Source organism: Caenorhabditis remanei, chromosome X (genome assembly GCF_010183535.1).
Source record: "Caenorhabditis remanei strain PX506 chromosome X, whole genome shotgun sequence".
NCBI classification, from domain to species: Eukaryota; Metazoa; Nematoda; class Chromadorea; order Rhabditida; family Rhabditidae; genus Caenorhabditis; species Caenorhabditis remanei.
In genome coordinates, this window is record NC_071333.1 from 8026634 (window position 1) to 8054478 (window position 27845).

At 35.9% G+C, this 27845-nt stretch overlaps 4 protein-coding genes across 4 annotated transcripts; 2 read left to right on the forward strand and 2 right to left on the reverse strand.

The window, feature by feature from the left end:
• Positions 1 to 1735: 1735 nt before the first annotated feature.
• Positions 1736 to 2291, forward strand: GCK72_023542 (uncharacterized protein; the record flags this gene model as incomplete). Its single annotated transcript, XM_053735437.1, has 4 exons — positions 1736 to 1850; positions 1897 to 1953; positions 2028 to 2173; positions 2217 to 2291. 4 exons carry the CDS (start codon positions 1736 to 1738, stop codon positions 2289 to 2291), a joined length of 393 nt encoding a protein of 130 aa, XP_053579003.1.
• Positions 2292 to 6177: 3886 nt separating this feature from the next.
• Positions 6178 to 7048, reverse strand: GCK72_023543 (uncharacterized protein; the record flags this gene model as incomplete). The annotated part of the gene is made up of 3 exons (XM_003092073.2): positions 6178 to 6458; positions 6506 to 6775; positions 6829 to 7048. 3 exons carry the CDS (start codon positions 7046 to 7048, stop codon positions 6178 to 6180), a joined length of 771 nt encoding a protein of 256 aa, XP_003092121.2.
• Positions 7049 to 9051: 2003 nt separating this feature from the next.
• On the forward strand, positions 9052 to 12116 carry GCK72_023544 (uncharacterized protein; the record flags this gene model as incomplete). The annotated part of the gene is made up of 9 exons (XM_003092074.2): positions 9052 to 9132; positions 9648 to 9801; positions 9846 to 9977; positions 10134 to 10222; positions 10331 to 10615; positions 10664 to 10885; positions 10936 to 11166; positions 11405 to 11719; positions 11805 to 12116. The coding sequence occupies 9 exons, from the start codon at positions 9052 to 9054 to the stop codon at positions 12114 to 12116; spliced, it is 1821 nt and encodes a 606-aa protein (XP_003092122.2).
• An 11804-nt stretch (positions 12117 to 23920) lies between these two features.
• Positions 23921 to 25666, reverse strand: GCK72_023545 (uncharacterized protein; the record flags this gene model as incomplete). The annotated part of the gene is made up of 8 exons (XM_053735438.1): positions 23921 to 23996; positions 24047 to 24210; positions 24258 to 24371; positions 24598 to 24687; positions 24939 to 25045; positions 25116 to 25312; positions 25372 to 25531; positions 25603 to 25666. The coding sequence occupies 8 exons, from the start codon at positions 25664 to 25666 to the stop codon at positions 23921 to 23923; spliced, it is 972 nt and encodes a 323-aa protein (XP_053579004.1).
• Positions 25667 to 27845: the final 2179 nt, after the last annotated feature.

The window sequence follows — 27845 nt, forward strand, 5'->3', positions numbered from 1 at the left end:
AGCAAGGACTTCACAAAAACTTTTCTTACAAAACCGGAAATGCACTTGTTTTAAATAATTTAAGCAAAGAATCATGACATAGACTATAAAACGATTCCACGTTTGAATAACCATGCAAATCAAAAAAAGCGCATCTTGTTTTCTGACATTGTTACATGTTTTTATTTGGGTTTCGAAAGTTTTGGGTATTGCACACATAATTTACTTATGCAAGTGCTTCTCCTAGTTTCTTTTTCACAATCTTCTGGTTTTTCGAGCATAATCCCAGTTCCCAAATATATGGATCCATGCTGTAATCTGCCAATTTTTGGAAATAAGTAAACAGATAACCATTAGTCAATTTTACATTAACTATGCACCACTGCGTTTGACGTTGAAAGTAATCAGAGAAGAGTCAAGTCAAAATATGTGATATCATTTAAAAATAAATTTCCCTACTTCTTTCACACTCATTGTGAGTTTTGGAAGCTCTATGAAATAATGTTGAGATCATATTCGTGTGAGCTCATTGTTAGAAACATTTTGTTGAATGTCTCTGTTAATTTTGAATTAGATGATTACGGATTATGACTCAATTTTTTTTTGAAAAGGTAGTGTTATTTTCATTATTGGTGAACATTTTATGCATTAATCTTTTCAAATAAAACCTAACAAAGAATTCAACCTTTTTAGATGTGATTATTCACGTATAACCACGAAATAAAAAAAAATTAAAACAAAAAAGGAGGATTCCTCACAAAATATTACAGCCCATTATTTTCTGATTGTCTTTCTCAGACAAAAGGTTTGAACATTTCCTTGTTGTTTCTTATGAGTATTCACAAACCACTAAAACCTGATGTATTTCAATCAAACTTTATCATCATCAAATTTGTTGAAGTTGACGTCTGTCATTGACGATGAAGTTTTCAAGAATCTTAAAAAAGTTCTACATTCGTGCGCGACTATTTCCAATGAGGATTATTGTTATTCTGAGTTTGGATTTCATGACAATTGAGGTTGGTAAAAAAAAAGAAAAGAAATAGATTGGATTGAAACACTAATGCCTCCTAGATAAATCTCATTCTTAATCCACCTCTGGGAGTACTAAACTGTCTCAAACATCTTTACTAAATTTTCTGCTATCAACTCGCCCGAAGTTTCAGCAGCGTGTAATCTCTCTTTTTCTCCTATTTCCAATAAATCTCAAACCACAAAAATTGGATTCTATGTGGTTTCAAATTGTAGCGCACCTAGCATCTGTTTTGTGTATTCACATTGAATCCTCTTAAATTCTACCTCCTCATATCTATATTTTCCATTTCCTTCTAGTTTCCTTTCAGCTCCCACTCTTCCGTTCTATTTTCTAACTTTCATAAATAAACCGCAGAATAATATTTTATAAATGTCTCTGTCTCCTTCTTTTTTTTTGGTTTTTCACAGGATAAAAACCACCCGCGATGTATGGAGAAATGCAGTAAAAGAACATCTCCACGGCTCAATTAGCTCAAATAAGTGCGTCGAAAATGGCTCTGTTTATTTTTCTATAACACCGTACTATTTCTCCGACATAATTATGATGCGTTTCTACATGTCATCATTATGTCTTTACTTTGTTTCTGCAGGTTCTGATACTCATAAATATCAAGTGTCCAAGAAAAAAATTTTTTATATCACTTCTTCTTCGTTCAAATAGAATTCATATGAAATTTTTTATAGGAAGTGATGTTACAAGAGTTGTAATAGATTTTTTCAGATGTCAAAGACAGTGTTCCCATTTGATGATATCTTTCGTATAACTTTCTCTGGTTCATTTCTTCCATCTCAGAGCAAAACTGGAGAAATTATTCCAGGAGATGTCTCTGATCCACGTGAGCTGTTTCCTAAAAGTACTTATTTTCATTACTAATTATTTAGATTTTGAAAAATTCAATCTCCAAAACGCACCTGTGATTCCTTCATGGAGACAGAAAGGTAAGACAAGAAGATTCTAGCCGGTTTGCTTTTCTCTCAATCCAACAACAAACGTGTAAAATGTTCTTTTTCAGTCATGAGAAATTCGTCGACTTCATTTACACCAAGCAACGCATCAGAAACTTCTTCGACAGAAACTACAGCAACCGATCATTCTGTTCCTTATCAATCTGAAATTATGAACTCCAATGCAGAAAAACCTCTATCAAGAATTCCAAAGGTTTGTTTCCTCAACATACTCATAGCAACATACACCAATTTAGAAAACTAACAAAAATAAAGTGGAATACATCCCGAGAGCCGATTGTATTAAGTCACCACACTCTGCAACCTTTTGATTGACCTTTTGAGTGAACAACAGGTAGTGGACCGCAATCAACATTTTTATTCAGTACAATAAGTATAGCACTACTTCATCATAGTATTTATTATTATTCCCAGTTTAACGTGAAAAGTGTAATAAAGATTGAATTATAAGACACGATACGTGAATGCTTGTCAGAAGAAAATGTACGATACATTCTAAGTTATTGATGTTCAAACCTGACCCGCTGCACAATAGTATTTCTTTCTGACCCAGTAAAGATGGTGTATATAGAAATTTCAAGATTTGACGCACTAAAGAAATACGCTTGGAATTGAAACAAAAGGTGTGAAACACCGAAAAACCAACTGAAAATCTTGTTTTTAAACAATAATTACCCTTTTGTAATTGAAAAATAAAGAAATTGCTCTGCATGACAAGTATCAGAGAAGATCAAATGAACTATGATTTTAAAAATTGCAAATTTGATTTCATCGCAATTAGGCCCTAAGTAAGTGTTCATAACGAACTAATAGTTTAATGATTAGCAAAAAGAGTGAGGTCCTCATATATGGACCATACGCAGTTTCTCTCACCGTACCTTGAAAACGGGTCAACACAAGAAAATGTCTCAGAATCGGGGAAAATATTTCTGCTACGCAAAAATAGGCAATGATTGGATTCACCTCCTTTTCTTCCACAAATCTTCTAACAAGATAATTCTGCTTCCTTATCTGAGAGATGTCAAAATCGCTGTCGAGGCACATTTTGAAGAATGGTCCGGAGACAAAAGAGCAACCGATCATGCAATGGTAAAATTCAAGAATCACAAAAAACCTAGCGCTTCCTGAAATTTTATATTTCAATTCCTGCTTGCTACCAAAACTCACCAAAAACTTTCATGTTTACAAGTTGCACACGTGCATGTATAAACAAGCATCTGAATGGAGTCAGTAACCGGCATGAGTCTCCTTTGCTAGATGTTCCAACTGGAAATCTTACTAAAACGTCATTCTCTCCGAGTTCTATGAACATTGTTGTTCGGCGGACATAAATTCGAATGAAATGAAACCGAATGAGTTCCCAATTGAAAAGTAGCATCATCTTGTACATCAGTTTCGGAAACGTTAAGCGGACTGTTGATGAACGTATCTGGACTTTCTGTAAAAAAACTAATTGAAAAAACTGATGAGCTGGTGTTTATTTTATGTTGAAAAAAATGAATCACAGAAAAAATGAAATCAACTTACTATCTGATAAGTATTCCGACACTTCCTGCTCTCGTGTATCTATAACATGAATGAATGCTGCTTCTAACGATATCCACCACAAATTATTCACATCAAACTCTTCTTAATCACGAATATCAGAGTTGACTTTATCTAGAATACTGAAGTTATCACTGACTGTTGGCATGAAGACCTTCATAAAATTGACCCATCCTGGTGGTTTTCGTACATCCAGAAAAGCTCGAACATTATCAGTTGCTAGTTCTTCAGGGGGTAACATCGGATAGTCGGTCGTCTAATAGTGGAAGGTTCTTCATAATTTCCTCTAGGACTTCTTGATCGAGTTCCTCTTTTTCTTGTTGGTAACATCTGAAATATGAATGAATTCAGTGAATCGAGTGAAATAGTATTGAAGTTTTGTAGAATTGATAAAGAAGTTGAAAAAATATGGAGATAGGGATTTCTCACAATGTTTCGCGTATAAATACTTCATCGCTTTCGGAAATTTCAAACTGGCATGGAAAGAAATATATACATGTTTTCTGTTCTTGTCGATAAAAAATCCAAAAAAAGTTATTTAATATAATTCTGCTATTTAAAATATACAGAACCAAAAGAAAAACAAGAATTCATACGGGTTGGCATTATTCGTTAAAAAACATACTGCGTCTCAAACGAAAATAGAGAGGGGGGCGCGTTTGCATCAAGTCGACGCTGTGGTTTTATTGCGAACGCGATTTATTTGCCAAAATCTGTCGACAGAAAAACTTGTGGTAGAATAAAATTCAAAATAGAAACTAATTTAAAAATAATTAATTTTTTATCGTCTCTTGAAACTATCATCAAAATTGGAATTTTGTGTGTGAGCCAATGAACTCTTGAAGGAAGTCATTTTAAGGGATATGAACTAATTTTCAAAATTTTTTCAATTTTTCAAAGGTGCGTTTTTTTGTGAGAAGCATTCTAACCAAAAAATGAACGACAAAGCAAAATAGCAGCTGCGGTGAGAAAGAAAGAAAACATTGTTTAAAAATGAAAGACACTGAACTATTTTAAATCAGTTTTTAAATCACAAAGCTTCACACAAACACATGAAAATATATAGCGCTTGAGAACATGGAGACAACATAAAGGTGATGCAAGGAAAACCGAAATGGAAGATTAGTTGGTTAGGAGAAGAAAAACAAAAGGATCACGTTATGAACATTTCCGGGAGACTAGTAGGGTCAGTTATCAGGCTGTTTCATAAAAGTCTTTCGTTTTTTGCCATATGTTTGTAAGAAAATTTCGCAACGGTTTTTTGTTCCGATATTGCCATTGTAGCTTGATGGTACATATCATTAACTCACTGACACTCCCCAGTAAATTTATGTTCTCATATGCTCAAACTGATTTGCATTTTTGTATTAGCTAGAACTTGTGTCGGTGCTTTTTATTTTCCCATCAACGAAAATTTTTAATCAATTATGTAATCGCCTCCTGCTAATTCACCTTATCAAAATGAATTCATTTGAAGATATAAAGAGCAATGGTGGGGGAGATAGCAGAAACACTCTCACTAGTCAGATCTATTTCACAATATTCGTTTGAAACATCAAATCCACGAGTGAAGAAACTACTTGACTGTGGCACTTTTCCAAATGGTTTTCACTAATTGTTTTAGTCCAATATTATAATCAATACTAATTCTGAATTTCTCGGCTTCTTTTTTACTTACCCGTATTCCGATCATCTTGCAAATCATCTCATGTCAGTTCAATTCAACTACGTTTTTGGTCTGTCGTTGATCGGATGAGTATTACTTTGATGTTTTAGTAAGTTCAACCCAAAGCTAAAACAGTAAGAACATAATATTTGAAAAGATCACTCACATTTTGAAAATCATCGTGAAGTTTCTGACCTTGAATAGCTAACACCAAAAGTACTTCCGAAAAAGGCAGTTGGCAGACGACGGACAAATAATCCATGCTTATAACTTTTAAAAAATTTGACAAAACAATCTAATTGGTCGAAAAACCACGTCTGAATACAAAAAATTTAAATAAAATGCATTCTTAGTACTTAGGTACCAAGAAGCAAAGTCACACCAATTGCTAATCGAGGCTCAGATTCGGAAGATCCATTTTTGTAAAAAGACTTACTTTTTATTCACTAACAATTATTTTGTAAGTTCTGGTAAACTGTGATGAAGTTCAGCAGAATGAGTTTTGAGTGGAAGCGAGAACCTTACTAAATGAACTAATTTATACATGAGATTACAAACCAGTTTTCAAATCTTTGATTTATTTTAATTTCAGAGCCGCTGGAGGAACTCTTTGTATTTCAGACACTAATATTGGTGATGCAGATTTCCTATTATTTTTATTTATTATTTTTCAATGTTGCAAATACATTTTCACTAAAAAAAGTCTCAATGTCATCTCAGAGGAATGAGATTTTTGAAACTATATTCTATTCGCCAATACGTTTTCAATCTCCTATTTGGCAACATTGCCGACATCGGATGGAAAAAAGGTACGTGTAATAGTCTTATCTTATCTTCAGAACGGTTTGAACGGAGATTAGTATTTATTGGGTATGTTCTGTTGCCATATACAATTAAAGATGGGGAAAACTGAGGTAATAAGGAAATGATGCTTTGGTACAAATGTAAAAAATGGTTTGCTCAGATATCAAAAATATACAAAAAATTTAATCAACAAAAAATCGGCAAAAGTCAGCTGTGAGAACCTCGTTAACATCCCGTTCAGTGTTGTTTTCCAGCACAATCTCAAAGTTTGCAAACACCTGAGCACTTTGATCCCGTTTTGAATGACCAGCAAATGAGAGAGAACCACGGAATGAATTGTACTTCCAGGTAACGCGATTATTCGTGTTAACGTAATTATCTCTTGCAGAGTATGTACAATTTTTAATTACCGCAAAGCATTCGTCATGATATTTTTGAAGTCGGCCCAGCTTTTCTGGTGCTCCTGAAAACTAGAAGAACTTCTTTGAATATAGTTTTCTCCTTGTTTACCTTCAAACTTTATGTCGATTGAGTGAACACCATCGAGCAAGAAGCGACGCAATATATATGGGAGCCAGTCAGGAGTTACATATTCACTATCGGTGAATTTAACATTGAAAAATGTGTTTTCATTGACTTGCACGAGTAAATGATGAGATTTGAAAGTGATTTTTACATTTTTGCGGGCCGCCGTCGGGGCCCATTGGCAGTGATCGAAAAGAGACATCATTATTTCTGGAGACTTGTTGAGGAAACAGTTAGCGAAAGAATCCAGGTTGTCTGTAAAATAACTTGTAAAATTCAAATGTCTTTCAGGCTTTTCAATTTCTTACGGGATTTAATATAATTTCTCCATTTTTCATCGTTGAGAACCGCAGTGTTGGCAAGAATTTGACGCACAGATTGAACTTGTAATGATTCTAAAGGATCACCGCCCATTATGTGCCTCATACTCAAATCAACGACATCCATAATCACTGGAGATTGTTTTATTGGTTCTGGCATATTTTCCACAACGAGATTGACACAGATTTTCTGTTCATTGGAAAGCATTTTCTGGAAAAATCAATTTTTTCGACTGAGAGAAATTTATTTTCAAAATGCGATTTTTAGTATCGTTAAAATTAGAACTGAAATTATCGACGTTCAAGTAAAATTGGTATAGTGAATAAGAACAAACAAACGGGCTATCGCTGTTTATAGAAACGAAGAACCCCTCTTACATGGACATATAGATAAAATCACTATCCAGTTTCACAACATGTGATTGTCGGAGAGAGACGAAGAAATGGGAAAAGGTTGACGAGACAGTGAGAAAAAAACAACGTAGTTCAACAATTGATCTACCACAGATGATATTTTTTGAAATAACTCCAAAGTTTAGTATTCAAAGCAAAAAAACATTCGAGAACTGAAAGTAATGTGATGTGTAAACAGTTTTGAATGTTCAAATGTCTAATACGATGTAATTCTTAACCACTATCACCATGAACTGATAACTCCGAAATGTTTGAATGAATTTTAATTTCAAATTCTGTCAGTTGTTATCAGAAAAACAATAATTTCCGGGTATACAAAGCACATTTCCCTGAGAGAAAAGAAGAATCCGTCTTGTAGTTTTGTGGCAAGAACGCATCAATCTTCATTATCTGTCTAAAAGATTTGCGATGAATTTTTTTTGTCGTCATGATACTTTATCATATCTCTAACAATTGTTCCGGACAATACAAAACCGGTGTAATAGATCGAAGTTCGGGTTTGAAGATGATGTAAAAATTGGGAAGATTCAGGTATCTGTCTGTTCATTTGTGATGACATCAGAAAAAATTGGCCATCGTCAAGACAATTAAGAACAATAAATCAACATTACCAAGGTAGAGAAGCCACACCCTTTTCAGATAAATAAAACGTCGTTCAAATGTTTTCTTGCTTTTGACTCTGAAAGCTGTAACTGATCGTTTACAAATACTACAAGTCTTGGGTATTGATAAGGGACAGTCACAAGTATGCAAATTTACTCTTCTTTTGGAATAATCACACTCTTAGTGTAACCACTTATTTCCAAAAGTTATAGCAGCGTTCTCCTGGATTTCGAGGTAAAAATCTAACTTTTACCGACATGTGTAAAAACTAATACTTTGTGAAACATGGGTTAATTCTTTGAGTTACTAGACTTATTCAATTTTTTTTGGGGTTCGAAATAATTAAAATTTGGAAAAAGTGATTTATGATACATTTTGTATTATCTGTACAAACAGTCAAACAAACTTAGATGAAGGGTGTGGATTTATATTATTTCAGATATACGTATAAATTAAGTCGTTTGGAAGAATTCAATTCACAATGGTGCTCTCGCCTCTTATTTCCTCTTCACTCTTAGCCTCGTGTTCTTCGCCAGGAATTTTTCCCTTTTCTCAGTTATCATGATGTTAAACTTCTTTTTCGGTTTTTTCCCTTTCTTTTGAAAACTAGTTCTGCCAAAATGCAGTTAGGTTCGGTTTTTTTTTCTGGTTGCGCAAAGAGAAAGTTTGATACAGGTCTCCTCAGATAAGGATGGGTAGATAAATTCAAAAAATCAGTGATTTTTTTACGTTTTGTCAGTTTGATATAAGTTATTAAACATGGACTACAGCTCCGACATCCCAGTCAAAGAATGATAATTGAATACAAAGTAAAATGTCAACTATTAGAAACATAATTTAGCAATTGAGAGTAATTTTTGGGAGTTGAAAACTAGTGTTAAATTACGTCATATATATTAATACTGCATATCAGTTATATCCTGCGGTCAACGTGTAATCACAAAATTAATTCCAGAACTCTTCCAATTACAGGTTCTGCAATGTCTTTCAAATATCGAAAATCTCAATTTCCTTGTGTGTGTGAGAGTGTAGTTTTTTGAGGCGAGGCTGTGCGAGAGTTGTGCTTACTGATGGTTCTGTGTTCGTGTCTGTTGATTTTTAAATTTTTAAAATTCTCTTACTAATCTAGAGACGTTTAAAAAACATGTTTTCAGATATCTGGAGTGTTCATTTTGAAAGAAAGAATTTTTAGTCATGCAACAATCGAGAGTTGAACAATATATTAGCAAATTTGAGAATCGAGAATGGAATAAAATAACAAAGAATGCTCCACTGGTGAGTTACTTCTTTCTTCAAATTATCGAAATACACAGAATTATTTAAATATTTCAAAGTTTGTGCAGATACGAAAATGTAGTCTAAAGTTGGAATTTCTTGAAACGCATAGTTTTCCCGGCCTTGGCCACTTTGTTGACTAAAGCTAAAACTGAAACAACAATGAAGTAACAACCAAAAATATGTTCGAGATCCGGCTTCCACCTTTACATAATGAATTACAAAGTGATAGAATGTTGTGTTTCAGCTTTTCTTTGTACAAGAGTTTCTCAGCAATGAAATATATTGGGAACCATTGTCATTAACAATAATGACAGCAGAAACGAGTGATCGCATGAAAAGATGTTTTTCGGTTAGTAATTATCAAAAAATACTAAGAAAAATGATTATGAACTTTCAGGAGCTGCACCCACTCGCCATTCTTGACCTTTATTTATGTTTTCCATATATAAAGTATATGAGACAGAGAGAAGTACATTTTTTGTCCTACTTTTTTTTGAAAGCAACAGTTTCAGTTCATTGAAGCTCTATCGCACGTATCGAATCTTCTCTTCAAAGAGCCGGATGCTTTTCTAGAAGATCTTGAAGAAGTTTTGAAAAAAGAGATGAGAAACACAAATGTTGCCAAGAGGATATTAGATGTTAATTTGAAACATCTGGATATAATCGGTGAGAAATACTTTTTTTCTAAAAATGTACGAGTTTTTTTTCAGTTAAATCAAAACATATGAAAGATCTTCCTCGTGTTTATCTCAGGGCAGTCAGAAAAGTTCTAAAGGAATTACATCGTATTGTCAATAACATTGACAAAGATTTCAGAATGAAACAAGATGTAAAAAAAATTGGTCAGTTGAAAAATTATAATAACTAACATCTCAATAATATAGATTACATAACAGGACGATAACGCTGTGTTTCAATTTCTAACCAAATTTAACGCTTACATCATTAACTCAGGTTGTACGGATAAAGCTATAGTTATTATTTTCTTTTTTTTTCAGGTCATATGATGGCATGTTGCTCCAACTCTGGAATCGAATCACGAACAGAAGCTAGATCACATTTTCCACCTCATAGGGAAAGGATCCAGGTAAATCATCGAATATAGAAATAAGTAGTAAGGAGATGATTAGTATGTAAAAATGAACTAATAGGCATCAGTAAAGTTGTAGTCTGAGTGCTAATGCTTTTCTTCCAGGATGATCAATCTGGTGCAAGTGGATCATCAGAAATGAGAGCAGTCCCAGCACACTCATGTGCACAAAGAATTCCTTCCCAAAGATGGTTCTTTGAAGGAAACTATGTCACCAATACTGTTACTACTGTTCCAGTCGTGATAGGACCACACGACAGTTGGCAGCAAGCAACGCAAAATACTGGTAACCATTATTCACAATCGCATATTGAACCGCAAATGACTCCTCAACTACCATCTTCAAATATTTATCAAAGTAGTGCTGTTGAACCAATAAAACGAGATGAGGTGAGTTTTTACATGTTCAATCCAAAGTATTGTGCAAATCTGTTTCAGACACGAACCATCTCGTTACCGTCATCAGAAATAAGTAATGATAACTCAAGTAAGAAAAGAAAGGCTTCTATCGAACCTGTATCTTCTGTTCCATGCAAAAAAATACTCACAGTTCAAGAGGAAACAAGCTGTGAATTGCCAGTGGAACAACCATTGTTTGAAAGAATTATTCCGAAGAACACAGAACCTTTGATGGATTTACCGTTTTCAGAAGCGCATACCGTAAGATAGTTGATTTTTCTCAATTCCAATAAGAAAAAACTGTAATTCAGAAAACAAAAATTGTTGGAAGATTTTCAAGAAATGAGATACCACTTGGGCCTCTGACAACCGCAAGCTCTGAGAATCAACCAATCGTGAACGCAAGCGAAAAGACAAGTGATGAATATGACTATGTAGACCGTCTTCATGATATGTTGCTGCAAATGGAAGAAAGGGATAGAGAAGAAAAGAGCAAACTGTGGAAAATACAAGAAAATCTGGATCTCTCAAAACTGACAGAGGTAAACTGATACTCACTTATAAATACAAGAAACGTTTTTGAAGGAGGGTCTGCAGTCTCTTAAAGCATCACATCCAGATGTTTTACTTGACGCAGACGTTTCTCATTCATTTTTCAATGTTCTGGGTTCTGTCGAAGAGAAAACAAACTTTGTACATCACATTTTTCTGTCTTCAGAAGCGTTTACTGTAAAATAGTTCATTTTTCTCGATAAACAATTAGAAAATGTTGTTATTCAGAAAACATCAATTGTTGAGAATTCTTCAAGAAGTGAGATACCAATTGATCCTCGGACAACTGGAAGCTCTGATAATCAAGCAATCATGAACGCAAGGGAAGATACAAGTGAAGTATCTCAAGACACTGACAACGACGTTTCGAACATTGACGAGGAAGATATCGATGTCACGAAATATCCCATTGGGGGTTTCACCGCTGATTCTGTGGAAGATCTTTTTTTAATGTTGCCAAAGGAAGAGAGGGAAAGAGAACATGAAGATAAGAAAAAACTGCGCAAATTTGAAAAAGATCTGGATCTTCCACAACTGGCAGAGGTAAACTGATACTCACTTATGAATATAAGAAACGTGTTTGAAAGATGGTCTACTTTTATCAGGCAACAAAAATACTGTAATTCAGAAAACATCAATTGTTCAAAATTCTTCAAGAAGTGAGATACAAAATAACACTCTGACTACCGAAAGCTCTGACAATCAACCAATTGTGAACGCAAGGGAAACGACAAATGATGAATATGAAGATACAAACAATAACGTTTCGAACATTAACGAGAAAGATATTGATGTCTCAAAACCTCCCATTCAGGATCCGATCGTTGATGGTCTTCATAATATGTTGCTGCAAGTGGAAGAAGAGGATAGAGAAAAAAAAGAAAAACTGTGGAAATTAGAAAAAGATCTGGATCTCCCAAAACTGACAGAGGTAAACTGATAGACACTTAAAAATAAAACAACCGTGTTTGAAGGAGGATCTACAATCTCTTAAAGCATCACACCCAGATGTTTTTCTGAACGCCGACGTTTCTAATTTATTTTTCCATGTTCTGGGTTTAATCGTACTGAAACGATTAGGTATAATTGTTTTGAAGTGTTAATAATGATAATCATTTTTGCAGATTTTCCTACTAATGACCTCCATTCAACGTTGAATATCAAGATTAGAGAACGTTTTGACAACAAAAATCCGGAAGAAAAAACAGAAACTATTGTCGAGGTGAGACTTATTGCTTGATGAGTTAATATAGAAACTTTGCACAATCCAGATGAACATCATAACGATTACCGCAAGACCGTTTACAAGAACCAATTGTTGAAAGTAAAACGGAAGTTCAGAAATGCTCCCTAACGACTGATTTCGTATAGACAGATCAAATACAACTCAGGAAATCAAATGATGTATTTTTCCTTCCTGGATGTAAGTAATCCACCTCTTTCTTCAAATTTTATTTATGTGCTTGCTCAACTTCTCATTTCCTCAAAATCTACGTAGTTTAAAATAAGTTTTCCAACTGCTTTCTAATCTCGTTCGCAATACTTCCGTGAATTAGTCAATTTTTCGATAATGTTTGCTACGTCTAACAAAACACTTTCATACTGTTTTAGTCATTTTCAATTTTAACGATCATAGAAATATTTCGGTATCTGTACAAACAGAAGATTTTTTTTAACTATCGTGAAACTTTTACATGTAATTTCTCACAGATCTCTTACAGTTTTACGTCTTGCCTTAACTCCTTTCTTGCCCCAAATAAATTTATGAATTCGAAAAAAATGTCGCATGATATTGCACATAAATAAATTATAAACGTCATAACATTCTTAATAGTAAACCCCTATCAAATGGAACGTTGCATAGAATAAGACAAAAAAGAATAAACATAACCGAGACGAGAAAAAGGGGGAGGGCTAACCAGTCAAAACTAGGTGGGAAGAAAAACACAGAAAGCAAGAAACTGAACACGGAATACTGCCAGAAAGGAGAATATGGAAAAAAATAAAAAAGGAAAAAATGCACAACCGAACAAGCGTTTACATAGATTTGATCTATGACGAGAGGGTATGGAAACTAGAAAATGAGGAGAAAATAGGAAAAACCAATATGTACCCCAACTTTTAAAGTCGTTTTTACGAGATATCTACGAGGAAAATTCACAAGAATGGGCGGAATCGGAACGGGAAGGATGGAAAATAAACAAAGAAGAAGATGTTAAATGCAGAATTACAATGAATCACGATATTACTACCAGTAAAGAACATTTACAGTTGTCAAATAAATGGAATCTCAGGTTTATGATGATTCCACGGGTTTGGCTTCCTCAGCAGAACTGACTGCTTCTTCAGCTACAGGAACATCACTTTCAGAAGATGGTGAAGATGGCTCTTCTTCGAGTTTTGAACTTGAGACCTCATGCGGAACTTGTGGAGTTTCATTCTTTGTAATTGGTGGCGTAGCATCACTGTTTTTCTTTGATTTGAAAAGAACATCCGTTTCTTGCATCTCTCCTGAAAATTATCATAGATCAGTATTTCATTACAATATAATTTTAACTCATTAGTTTTTCTTACCTGTCTTTAAATTAAAAGCTCTTCCTCTGATATTTTGAGATTCTGGAGTCAATGGTGACCACCAATTAACAAGAGATCCCATAATTGGCAATTGTCTCATCATTCCCTCATTTTGGAGTCTCTGGTCATTTTCCTCTCTCAATGCCTTATTAGCTGCTTCGATTCCATGTCTAATCAAATCAGCAAGACTATCCAAATACTGTTGGCTGTTCTCGATCTCTTTTCCTTTTTGTGCAACCATCTCCACCAAATTATGCAAATCCTTGACATCGGAAAGCATGCCAAACTTGACACAAGAGACACCATAACGAGTGCAGTCTCCGGAAGAGAAAGCGGCGTCGACACTCTTCAATTGGTGCACAAGCTCCAAGTTGAGATGAGAGATTTGTTGTTTTTGGATCAAGTTCCAGTCTTCTGGGTTAGTCTCTTTCACAATAGACGGAATGTAGCTGAAACAGAAATTTCGGTTGTCAATAATTGCATCATCTCTTACCAGACAGCACCAATTCCAGCCCAGTTGCGGATTGGGAGAAGGACAAGGGATGGGAAGTCATCTTTGAGCTCTGAGAATTTCAGCTTGGCGGCCACAGTTGACTCAACAATTCTCATGATGTCAGTGAGTTTGCGAACAAAACGTTGGACATGATCGATGTGAGATGAGAAGGCTGAAAATGAATTATCAGGTTATTTTACCATTCCGGGCCTTGTGGACTTACTAGCTGCATGCTCCAATGGGCAGAAACGGAAAGCAATTCCGTAGTTTCCTCCGAGTTCAATGGTATCAATTCCAAGTGGAAGAGATTCTGGGAGAAGACCATCACGGAGCCATGCGTTGAGGTAATCTCCATATTCAAGCTCATCCTGGAGAGTCTTCTCAGCAATCGAAATGGCATCGTGATCCTCATTCTTTTGGATCAAGTTCTTATGATGTTGAATTGCATTCTTAATGCTGACATAGTTGTACTTGAAAATGAGCACAGTTGGAGCAGAGAACTTGTTCTTGTAGACACGGTTTGCAAAATCAACTGGATTTTCAACTCCGACGATTTCAACCTCTGGAATTGCCGAAAGTCCCTTGAGCATCACTTTGCTCTGAAAACAAAAATGTCAGTTTGAATTGACAAGTGTGACATTCGTACCAATAAGAACGCATTCTCTATCATATCGACAATTTTTTTTCCAGAAAGGTATGACGAGGCGACCCACCATGGAAGACTGTCAAGTTTCTCACGATAAGAAGCCTTATATCCTTCCACCGATTTGTGTAGAGTCTGAACAAGAATTTAGTTTTATGAACTCTATTTTTCAATCTCCAGCTAATCTTACCACAACTGGTGCTGATGGAATTCCGAGCCAAAGAGCAATTGGGAAAGTCATACTGTCAACTTGAGAGAGGACGTGAACGAGAATGTTATTGGGTTCACGGAATGTCAAAGCGGCAATTGCTTGTCCGGTGATATGAAGCCAGAACTTGGCCTTGTTCTCGCGAATTTCCAAAATCTTGGAAATCATGTCGTTTTGTCCCAAAATGGTCGTTCCGACGACACCAATCAAAATAAGTGGCTTCTTTCCGGCACCCAAGTCTTCATCGAGAATCTTCTCAAATTGTTGGTGGTCCTAAAACGCTAACATTGAAATCATCGTTTTCAAAAAGAAATACTCACGATTCTTCCTTCGATCTCGCTCAAATCGGACTCAATTTTTGGAAGAATTGTGACATCAGAAATTCCGAACTCAGAAGCCAAATACGAAGAAATGTCCATGTGGAGAGCTGGTGAAACATAGACAACTGGTGCTCCCTGAATTGTTTTAAGGTTGGAATAATAATTTCTTGTAGATCAAATACCTGCTCAACAAATGCCTTCCATCCCTTGGTAGCATAGTCAGTTCCATAAGATGACTTGAGAGCAAGTTTGACAGCGTGTCCAATTCCGTTTCTCATTGAAAGCGAGATTGTGGCTTCCGGTTCCGAACAGTAGATTTGAGAATCAGTAAATCTGAAACTTCACACTATTTTTTCTTTTTCCATCACATGACAAACCTGAAGAGGTTACTGAAAACATGATTAACATTTCCGTAGAGCCACGAAGCAATGCTTTGTCTATGATGACTGCTCAAAAGATCGATGTAAGATTTAAGAGATGCCGAGGTGACCAAAGTTCTTCCCAACTCCGACAACTTCTGTCCTTCTCTTGACCTAAAGCAAAACGTGAAGATTCATGAATCCATAATTTAGTAGTCTACCTGGTCTTTGCCACTTGGGCGTGTTGTTTTAACCCAGTTGGAGAAGTAGTCTCACTTCCAAGCCAGTCATCAGAAATAATCATGTGCTCCAGTTGTTCGAGCACTGGGGGAAGTGAAACCCCAGACGATTGCGACATTCTCGAAGATTTACGAGAGATTGGTTTGGCGGAGGACTGTAATAAACATTTACATAATTATCTATTTTTTTGCAACTAGCTTACAACTGATTTTTTTGGTCCATCATCCAATCCACTATCTTCAGACTTTGTCGAAGAACTATTTGACGCCGGGCTGTGTTGTTGCGAAGAAACTTCTATTTTGCTGAAAACAATGAAAGTTAAAATTAATATAAAAAGGTACGAAATGTGTTAGCATCTGTGAGTGTATCTGTGTGTGGGCGCGAAACATGTTGAACAAAGAAGTGTCGATGTTCCCTAGGGACAGCAACAAGTCATGTATTTCACTGCTTCTAGAAATTGACACGCATACACTCAGGAAACCCAATTCACATAAAAGCCACACATGTACGCAATTTTTCGAAATTAAGTGGTATGGGGGACATGGGGTAAGTGAGATGAAAATGACTACCAGTCAATTTTCCTAATAGCATTTTTTTCGGAGAAAAGTAACGTTTCGAAAGAAACATTTAATTGAGGAGAATGCATTCTCATGATGAGAATTTTAATTATGTTTCCTGAATAAAAGGCGAACTCATTCACTATTTAGCACTTTTCTGATTAGTTCATGCATATATTTAGAAGGTCAGAATATGAACTTTTATTGTTTTTCAACTTGAGACTACAGTAAGCCTCATAGATTTGAAATATGAGACTTTAGCCCAAAAACTGATTACGTTGATGGTAATGGCGGATTATTGTGATATCTGTGCGAGGAGCACGGTAACATGAAAGATGAGTTTTCTGCGTTATGCTTCATCGCATCATCCTGAAATCATAGAACTGCAATAAATCAAAACAAAAAAGGCGCGGAGCAGAGAGAACGAAAAACAATTGAATTGAAGGGGTGTTTTTTGAAATTGGATTCTGTGAAGAAAAGGAGAAGGACTAAAAAAACGAAAAGGGTAGCTCAAAGAATATGAATACTCTTTTTCTCATTTATTTCACTACTCAAGTGTTTGTTTTGAAAAATGAAGAGAGCATGTGGAAAGTTAGACTTTTATAAACAAAATATAACAAGAAAAATGAGTATGTGCCAAATTACTTCAGGATGTTGGTAGGAAGGATCTCTAGTTTTGCACATTTCTTACAATTTCAAACAACTATGACTAATAAGAGGATGGAATCGAACATGCAAAATTGAAAGTGTCTGAAGTCTACTGAGCATATCCTAAAATGTTTAGTTTGAAAAAAAAAAACTAACATTTTAGAACAAGAGAATGAGCAAGCAATAAAAAGTGCAACTTGTCTACTTCAATTTTAAAATCACTTCCTACTCGGTTGAGCCAGGGCTATAAAAAAGTTTGATTGCTTTTTTGCTTTTCACTACATCTACTGAATGAGAAAGAACATAGAAAATCCTGTTGCTAGCTTCACCATATCCAAGTCAAGCGGGGTTTGACAAACAAAGTGTCAGAAATGCTGTCATTTTGGCAACTTGTCCATTTTGGACTCTAGCTCTGAGTCGCGGACAAATCAAGACTCGACCATAAAAAATGTAAATGGACACACTCGAAAAGTCTGCCTTTTGGAGAAACAACTCAAATTGACATAATCTGCCTGAAGGCGATAAAAAATGAGAAGAAGTGCCATCATCTGCTCCATCTCTACTCTTCTTTTCTTCTTCTTTCCTATTTCGTTTTTATCTCTTCCCGAACACTAAAATACTCGCAGTACCAAATCAAATAATGGACAATGGGGGAGAAAGGATGCAAAAGAGAAGGGCCTTGCTTGCCTATGTCTGTGTGAAACGCGGGACTCAATGTGTGCTTTATTTCAATGCTTTTCGTTTCGAGAAATAAACGAATGACACGACTATCCCCACTACCGCACCGGCCCATATAAATTCGTTGCAAGAAAAACGACCACCGGCTGAATCGAAAAAAATTTTGATGGCCCCCTTCGAGCGCTTTAGAGTTTTTGATGCAATATGAATATTCGCACGCAACAAAGCCACTTTCAAAACGTATTGAATTACAGTGGAGTGGTGACTGGGTTGGTGCAAAGAACACTTGCAAAATGTATTTCTTTTGAACAGTCAGATAACACACCGGAAGTTTTGTGATGACCAAAATAGTTTGAATATCTCAAATCCAGAATTCAACGCCATTGAATTCATAAAAATCAAGTTGGCTTTCTGAAGTCCTGCTACAAGGTTTCTAACATCTAGAGAAGAAGTAAAAGACTCTAGCAAAGAAATGTTCCATAAAATGAGTCAGCTTCATGGCAAACCTTTTTCTGTTTTTTTCCCGACACTTTTTCGGCAAACGAAAGAGAAGTATCAAAAATAGATGTTTCCCCTATTTAGTGTTCTTGAAGTTCCTTCTTTTAGACACCAATAAACTTATGCATATGTTCGATATACCAGTAAAAACTCATAAAAACCTATATTCGCTTTCATCTCTGCAACTTGCTCCACCTCTCCTCCTTTTATCATTCTACTTCAAACTGTGTAAACATGATTCATGTCATGCGCCTTTTTCCATACAATTCCATTCAATTTCTCTTTTTTTCGAATTCCTATTTTGTTGGTTTCATGAAAAACAGTCAATGAACAGAACAGATGTATACGCCTGAAAACGGGTCGTGCACGATAAGATCTGACACCGCTCGACAAATATAGAAAAGTGGGGATTTCAAAAGAAAGTGAGATATGGAAGAAAGACAACGGATCTTGATATGAATTCATGATTCAAAGAATCCTTGACGGGCGACTTAAGTTAATGACGGGAAGTTTTAAAAGTTGGTAAGGGATCTGGTTGTAAAGAAAGCTCATATCCAAATCTTCCAAAAAATGAAAAGAATATACACGTATTGGAGGTGTCGCAGAGGGACCATTAAAAAAGCGTTCCCCCTTTGTCATTGAAACATTGCATGCATTTCTGCTTTCATTTGTTCTCCCTCATTTTTCTCCCTTCGTTTTCTTTTTCTACTTTACCGACGTCTCCAGAAGTTTCGCATCATTCTGTTCAAATGCATGATCTACGACAACATGCCCGGTTAATTGCCAGCATAATGACTAACTGGACAGCGAACGATGACGATGACCAGCTACTGTTTTCTCTCCGTTTTTCCAGTTTTGGTAAACGTTGTTCTCGTCATTTTCAGTATGTCACGAGTATTGGTGTTGCAGATGTTAGGTTCGGATAACAAGTTTGACTTACCTTTCGATTGTTTGAATGATGCTCTCGATTTGCTGAACTGTGCCCGACATTTCAGCAGAAGTGGCCATCCTGCAAAGAAACAACATTTAAATAAGGGCATGTCAGTATTGGAATAAAAAGAGAGCGGTGGGTGTGAGCTGTCGAAATCCGATGTACATCTCGTTGGAAATACGTGGCATCACAATGGAACAGACAAAGATAGTAAGCAGAGCGACAAATAAAGAGTGCCAGAGAGGTACAGTGAAAGAGAGCGAAAAATGGAAAAATGGACAGTAATAGAAAATGAGAGAGAGAGTGAAAGGCGACAAAGGTGTTGAACAAATAAGCCACGAATGCAGCTAGCAAATGATTTGAAGTCATCGATTGATGCTAAATTATTCGGGTATTGTTATAAGCGTTCCCAACGTGGGTTTCCTCTATGTGCCCTCCTTTTCGAACGGTCTGTTCAAGGAATACGCTTTCTAGGCGGCGCGAAATGAAGAGGAAGAGATCCGCGCAGATAAAGTACAAGCCTACCCGGGGTTCGAGGGGGGACTGCCTGTATTTTGCCTCATTTCTTCATATCTTAACATCTTTTCGCTTTCTTTTTTCGGACAATGAAGCCAATTGGTGGATGAAAACGCTTCATCTTTTTCTTGTTTAGAACAAAAACAACGTTCAAAATGATTTACCAGAGATTATGAATTTTCTAGAAGATGCATTGTTGGCCGAATGAGTTTTATTACTGAAAACATGGAAAATTCGTCATTTGTTCAACGTTTCAGTAGAATAACAACAACTGAATCTATTTCCAAAAAAAAACGATAGAATAAATTTGAGGTTATTATTCTCTTTTTTGAATGGAGTTCTTGCTTATTATTCTTCGTCCTCTTTGGACTAACCAGTCCCAATTTTCTATCATTATATTTCTTTGTTCTCTCAAAAAATAGAGAACTATCACTACAGAGTCAATTTTAAAGAAAAGTAAAAAAGTACAATGACTGTCACTTACGACCATCATGTGTTGGTAAACATGTCGGGGCGTCGGCACGGAAGTTTTCTTCCTCTGTTTCATGAGTAAAAAGTTGTGGAGGAAGAGATCATTGGAAAGAATAAACATGAGGAAAGTTGAAAGTTGAAAACCTAAAATCAATGGCAGACTACTCTATTAGAGAAAGTCAGAGGATTAGGCAGGACCACCTAGAAACGGTTTATAATCGGATGAATGCAAAGGGTAGAGAACAGGCACTGTCGTTTTTATTCTCTGTTCCTCCATGTCCACATATTGCAACGTGTCATTGTGAAAACACCAAACAATATGCTAGGAAAAAATAGTTTTTTTCTTTGAAAAGTGTTGAAAAAAGAGAAAAAAGTATAAAGCTAAAAGTGTAAACACTGAAAACTGAATAGATACTCGGGGAGTGGCAGGTGGTAAAAGATAAGAAAGTGCGTGGAACTTATTTCATAATTTTTCATGAAACAATTTGAAGTTACCCTTTTTTTCATTTGCCGATTCACTCCAAAAATAAAAATTTTGCGTTCACGACCTTTGAACTATCCGCGAAGGCACCTAGTAACCTAGTTCTGAAGTCCTTCAATTTGTGAGAATCAACAGAACATAGCGGACAAGTGAAATCCATTTTTACCACCAGTTATTTCGCAAAAATCTGCGACCAAGTGCAGTACAGATTGGAAGGGATTTAAATAAAATGACACTGAAATTTTTCAAAAAAAAGGAGAGTGGGAATGTTTTAAATTATTAAAAGCGTGGCGAACGTGAGATCTCTAGGATTAAGAAGCCATTGTTTCGGCTAGAGCTTCCGAATTTTCGAAAATTAGAAAAAATAGGAGTAGAAAGGATGAACTTATGAACTGAAGCCATTTAAAAGATAATTTTTAGATTTAAAGTTATCTTTAGATTCAAAAAATTAAAGACCGGGGGTGCTGAGAAGATGTGGAGTTGTGAAAAAATCAGTCCGATGTTTCTCAAGTGTTTAGGGCTACTATGTATAAAATCGTAAACAAAGATAAATTCCAGTTCGATTACTAATGATTTAATGAAATGTGTTATTTTTGTTTGCAAAGTTATTTGTAATTTATAGACTAGTGAACGCACCATTCAAAAAATGGAGTCAGGTGCCCCCTTTGTTGTTTTCTAATTTACGTGCAAATTTCTTCAAAACGTCTTCGAAATTTCATTAGTAAGTGGAACAATAAATTATTTTCATACAACACGTACCAAAACCTACTTCGAAATTCTGGCTCATGGCAAAAAACGTGACCCTAATGATTGAAGACGTCCCAATAAAATTTACAAAAAAAACATATGTGAAAGTGTTTACACGGGTGCGTGCGTGGTGGTGCGAGAGTGTCCGAAAGTGAAAATCGTGTCTCTTCCTCTATTCTTTTCCCGATTCAAACCAGATACCACGTGTAATCGGCAGACAAGACACACGGGGTCAGTCAGTCAATGACACTGCTTACATGGCGGGATGAAAGGAAAAATCCAAAAATAGTGACTGAAAATCTAAGGAATACAGAGGTTTTTCAAAGACAGAAGTGAAGGAAGAAAAAGTTGAACGAAAAGAAAAGTCGAGAAGAAGTGCGGGTGGAGGAAACAGGCATAAATGCGTCATAACTTTTGTGTTTTCTTTTGCTATCGTTCGAGTTGGAAATCAAAATTCGATGCAACTTTATGTCAATCAGTTCGGACAAACTGCGAATAGGAAAACTCTCGTTTGTCCTGAAAGTTTGAAAAAAAGTTGCGAAAAGAGAAAAAGAGGAAGGATGTTCGGAAATTGGGACAAACGCTGAAGGTGAATTCCGGAAATTAACAATATTGGACTTCAAATCGAATAAATGTAAAAAGCGCGTACAATGAGAGAAACTAAAGTATTAAATTAGAGAAATAGGATTTTCAGACTTTATCAAGATACAAAACCAAATAGGCATTTGATTTCAGTCTACACAACTCGTCGACATATTGTTGCTAGGTGCAACCCAATCCGGTCAGAAAAATCTAAAAACGCATCCTATTTCGAATTGGCAAAAAGGGAAAAAAGCAATTTGATTTTGTGTGGTCCAACATAAGTGTGGTTTTGAAAAAGAAAGAGGAGGAGGAGAAGAGAAGTGAATGTAGAGAGTATGTTTCTGGTTTGACTAGCACACTTCACTTGATAACAATCTGTGTTGGTCCTGACCCATATTGCGCAAATGTAATCATATTCATCGCCTCTTCTTCCCTTCCTTACGTTCTTTCACAGGGCACACATGCATGGAGGCTCGTAAACGTAAACGTCGGTTCTTTAGAAGGAGAAGAGAAATGAGAAGAATTCGAATTAGGTTAATACTTTTTGAGGGCGACAAAAACGACAAGAAAAACCAAAAAAACTATGAAATGTGTAAGAGGAAGCAAATTTACGACAAAACCACCGAGTTGGGGTCAAGTGTCATACATACCTAATTTCACAAAAAATGAGTTTTGGTTGGCGGTGGGATTACGAATCAGTTTTACATTTTTGAAGATTTGATTCGGATAAAAAATGGACGCTGCATTTCATAATGAGTAGAAGTCTTAAAGAATCAGATTCCGATCAGGCTTGTTCGGAAAAAAACGTTTCGGAAAAGTTCCGTTCGGAAAAATTTTCCGAAAAAAGTCGGAAAATCGGAAAATCAGAAATTCCGATTTCCGGTTTTGAACAAGCCTGATTCCGATTGAACACTCTTTTAAAAATTTATTAGTTTTATTAACCATGTCATAACGGCAATTAGGGTTGCAGCTGTGTTGTGAACTCAATTGAACTCGTTTTAAATTAATAACTCTTGCTGTAAAATTTGTCAAAAACGTTGGTCTCCCCAATCATTTGATGCATGTCTTCTGAATGAAAAATGAAAAATGGAGCTTAGCACAATGAAAGATTAGTAACGGAGGTCGCCAACGTTTCCACACAATTCAGTCCTCCTTAGCATACGTTTTCCACTTGTTTACTACAAGACTCCGCGGACAGCAGTTTTGTTTCCGAATGGGACACAGATAGAACAGAAAATGAGAATTGTAAAATGAAAAACAATAAGCTCTTGGCAGTCCTCAGGATTTATGGAGCATTGAAACTTATGTCAGAATGAGAGAAAGGAACAAGAACAGCTGTTTCACATGGACCAAAATGGGGGACAGAAATAACTAATGCAAAGGAATTGTCAAAACAGAAAAGCGTGGTCCGTGGGGGCCGATGTTTCAGTGTTTCGAGCGGTTCCTAAGCAGCCGTCATGAGCTGTCACACTCTCTCATAGCAACAGTGCACACATTTTTATTTCAACTTTTATTCTGAATTTGAAGTGAATATACAAGCATGAATGTGAATATCATGGTGGTGACGTGAAAAAATGAAAAAAAGAATTCATTTGAAAAATTGAACATAAAAAACAGATTTTGTTGGTTGGTCGACCGGTAAAGAAGACCGGTAGGTTTAGAAAAAAACGGCAGGCAAAATGAACAGTTTACACTACTACTGGCAAGCAATATGGGATTTTCATATGTATATAAGGCACAGACGGTCACTAACCATTTTTAAAAAGGCACAGAAAATAAGAAGTATAGAAAATATGAATTAAAAGCTGAGGCAGTTCAAGAATGACATTGTCAGCACTCCGGTCACAATCATCACCAATTGTTTCAAATTTTGGCTGAAATCAATTTGATTCGTTCATTTGGAAAGTTCTTGAAGTAAGCTTACATTGGTGATTTTTCCTCGTTGAGCTCCGGTAATAGTTGAGTGAGAGCAATGTTAAGGAATCCACCAGCAGTGAATGGGAGAAGAGTTTCAATGACCGGCACGTTGGAGGTGTGCAAGGAGAGGGCTACGCAAGATCCGAAAACTCCAGCGGAAGCAGTTATGAACTGGAAAGAAAACGACGATTGAGATGGACACTGAGGGGAAAATGTACCTGAACTTTCATGGCGGCTATTCTATCGAAATCGGCGCGGAGAAGAATGGCAAAGTCGCTGATCTCATGTGGAATCTCGTGTAGGAGAATTGTGATAGTAGTCATTATTCCAAACTTAAATCAAAGAGTAAGTTGGAGGTTTTAAATTACTTTTCCATTGTGATTTTTTAGTGCAAAAAAGCGATAGGAAAGTGAACAACTACATTGTCACTCGCCCTAAAATAGACTTTTACTTTTATAATTAAAAAAAACTTTTTTTTTTACTAATCGGTGCTCTAAATAGGATATTGTTAACTATGGAGCAATTTTCAAAACTGTTTATTTTTTGAAAGATTCCCACCTTGGTTGAAACAAGGAAACTACTTCCAACAGCCAGTCCATGAGCAAAGTTGTCAATGATGTTTGCACATAAGTTCATGTATGCACAGAGCTGAAAGTGTTATATTCGTTTCTCTCATACCATTGATTCTTCCTCAATAATATTTTTATTCAGATTTCAACGAGAAATTCATCTTGGAATGTTTATTTCTTCCTCATTTCTCACATTGTATGTTTACAGCTGAATGTTCTAAACACTCGAAAAGAACTCGCCTGGTGCTGTCCTTCCTCCGTTGAGGCTCCAATTTTCTCGATGAGAGAAAAAGTGAGATATCCTGCAAGGGTCCATAACCCAATAGCTACTTGATTGTTATTGTTTTCGTAAGCTTCTGGTAGTAAGTGCAAGAAGACATCAGCAAGAAGAGATCCCACGCCAAACCCGAGAAGGAGATTCAGACGACGTTGTCCTTCTGAGAGTTTTTATTTATGACAGAAACTGAACTTTCTTATTTTGTTTTTAAATTAGTGCAAAAAACTTACGAACAGACGACAGAAACTCGTGGATATTCGCTGGAAGAAGAAAAGCGGGAACAATTCCACTGCTAACCACAAGAGAACACCCAAAAATGGTCCACATCCAGGTAGTGTAGGTGACTTCTCCTTTTTCATTCTCCGCTTCGCTATCCTGCATAATTCTTTGAATTTCTGCAGCTTCCTTTCTCAATTCCTCCTCGAGCCTGCAACACAAAAAAGTTCAGTGTGAGAAAAAAAGGAAATCCCATAGGAGAAAACATACACCATGGCGTGTGCTCTAAGCGGTTCATGAATTGGCTTGCCTTCCGGATCCATCAAAGAGTCAACTGCCACGTCATCAAACTCGCCGTTCAACTTGTTTCCATTTTTACCACTGAGCAGCGACTCTTCGAAAAATTGTGGTCCCGCAGCAGGATGCAAATCTGAAATTAAATTTATGTAGATAATAGGATTAGATGTTTGTTTGGAGACATCGAATGACAAATGTACTTACCAAGAAGCAATCCTTGTTGCGCATGTATAGCTATACAGGAAGAGAGAAGAATAAACCAAAACATTCTGTTTTGGTAGTTTGACCCAACTCTGAAAAGAGAAAAAAGATAATGGTTTGCCGATGGTTACTTGCTACACGGAAGTTGAATGAACAAAAAGTAAGAAAAAAAGAAAGAGAAATAGAAATAGAAAAGAAACGGTATAGATGGCGATTTGATTTTTGTTGATTACAGGGAAAAAGGAAAGGAAAGAGTGTTGAGGAGAAGGAGGAAGAAATAAACCAGTTTCTTGCATTTCCCTCAAGCCTTTGACGCCGTTTTGCCGTTGAAGTTTTTTTTTTCGCATTGGCGTTTTGTTTTCTAGAAGTCGACGTCGTTGTGAAGGGGAAGCGATTCTTAGAGAAACGATTCAATCAATTCAGAAGTCAATGTGTGTCTCTAATCGCATTAGGTCTTTCCTCGTTCCTCCCAAATAGATGGATACCATTGTTAGGAGAACAGAAGCTGAATAAATAGGAAACTTAGAAGAGAGAAAGCAGACAAGTGGAGAATATATGCAGGATGCGGGGCTTTTGCGGTTTTGGACATTCCGAACTAGTTTGTAGGCAGTCATTATAGAAAATATAATTTATATTTTTATTTATGGAAAACTACAGGTTTTCCGAGTCCCAAATTAAAAACATTTTCAAGAAAAAACATACAAAAAAGATCGATAAAAAATATTGCTGTACGATTCTTTGAGTGTACGCTGTTACTTCAGATTGAACAATAAAACGGAACAATGGAAAAATTTGTTGTTAAGAAAAACAAGATATTTTCTTTTTAAATTTTTATTGTTTTTCTTGAAATTTTTTTCGATGAGAGAATGTGTACTAATATGTCAACAATTTTAAATCCAGTATTCAGTAAAGATTCAGTCATAAGCAATAACACCCAATCCATTCAATCTTGATCAGTATCAGTATTGAACTGGATTCGTGACAAGATATGCGCCCAGACTATTGCGTCGGCCTCAAGCCATAGGCCAAAACAAACGACTCAGAGAACAGTTATTGAGAGGATGACGTCGTTCAGGGGAAGGGAGAAAACGTGAACGAGGAAACCAATAAAAAAGAGAAAAGGAAATAAGAAGTATGGCGTAATGCCAATTCCTTCAAAACCAGCTGAAATGTATTGGGGTCCACTGTTCAAGTACGAAGGAAAGTAGAAGAAAAAAGAATAAGAAATATATGAATGAGATATTGTGTGAATTATGAGGATTAGAGACACAAAGATAATGAGAAGAGAAGAGACGTAAAGGCCGGCAACTGTTTCGTGAAGGACACATGAATGAGAGGATTCCTACTTTCCCACTTCAAACAACAAATCATCGACACTTTGAAATTTTGAAACAGGAATCAAGCAGAACCTCAAAGTTCATTATGCTTACAAGAAGAGAAGTTGTCATCAGGAGGTATCAATCAATAAGTAATGAGTGTAACAGAATCTGGGTCAAGAGTATGGATGGAAAGAAGAGAAAAGAAGAGAAACAAAGAGAAGAGCGACGAACATCTGGTACGTTGCACGTAGGCATCCGGGTGAAGACTAATTTATGTTGCGAAGGTAGAGGAAACAAATGACCATTGTGGAACATTCAAAAGATTTCAAAATTAAACTAGTTCATGTTTTTTTAGACATAAATGAGTTTTGCATCCCACTTTTTTTGAGAAGATCATAGCTTGAAGTTCATGAAGTTTTTCTGGTTCCTTATTGCAAATGTAAGGAAAAGCTTCACTTGTTCCAAAGTTTTTTTGAAATTCAGTAAAATGGAAAACGCAAATGCAAAATAATATTCAGCAAAGTAATAATCATCAATTTCAACGAAAATGTGATTCCAAGCAGTGAATATGATTTCTCTCGCTGCTCTCTTTTTTTCCTATTTCAAACCAAACACTGATTTTCAAATTTTCTTGTTTTTATTTCATTTTGAACATATATTATACAAATACAAAGTAATAAGAATTCAAATTTTCAGGATAAGTGAGTTGTTGCATTCCAATAAATGCTCCCGATAATTGTTGAGAATAGCATAAAAAGTGTAAAGTGTCTCGGGATGAATGAATTGGTTTTGTTTTGAAAATTCAGCAATCAGAATCTTAATAATAAGGCATTTCAAGTAAATGGAATTCAATGAAAAGGTGAGAAAAGAGAAAGGAAAATGTGGTGTCATAAATTAGAAATTGCACATTGAGAATATTGAAATCAT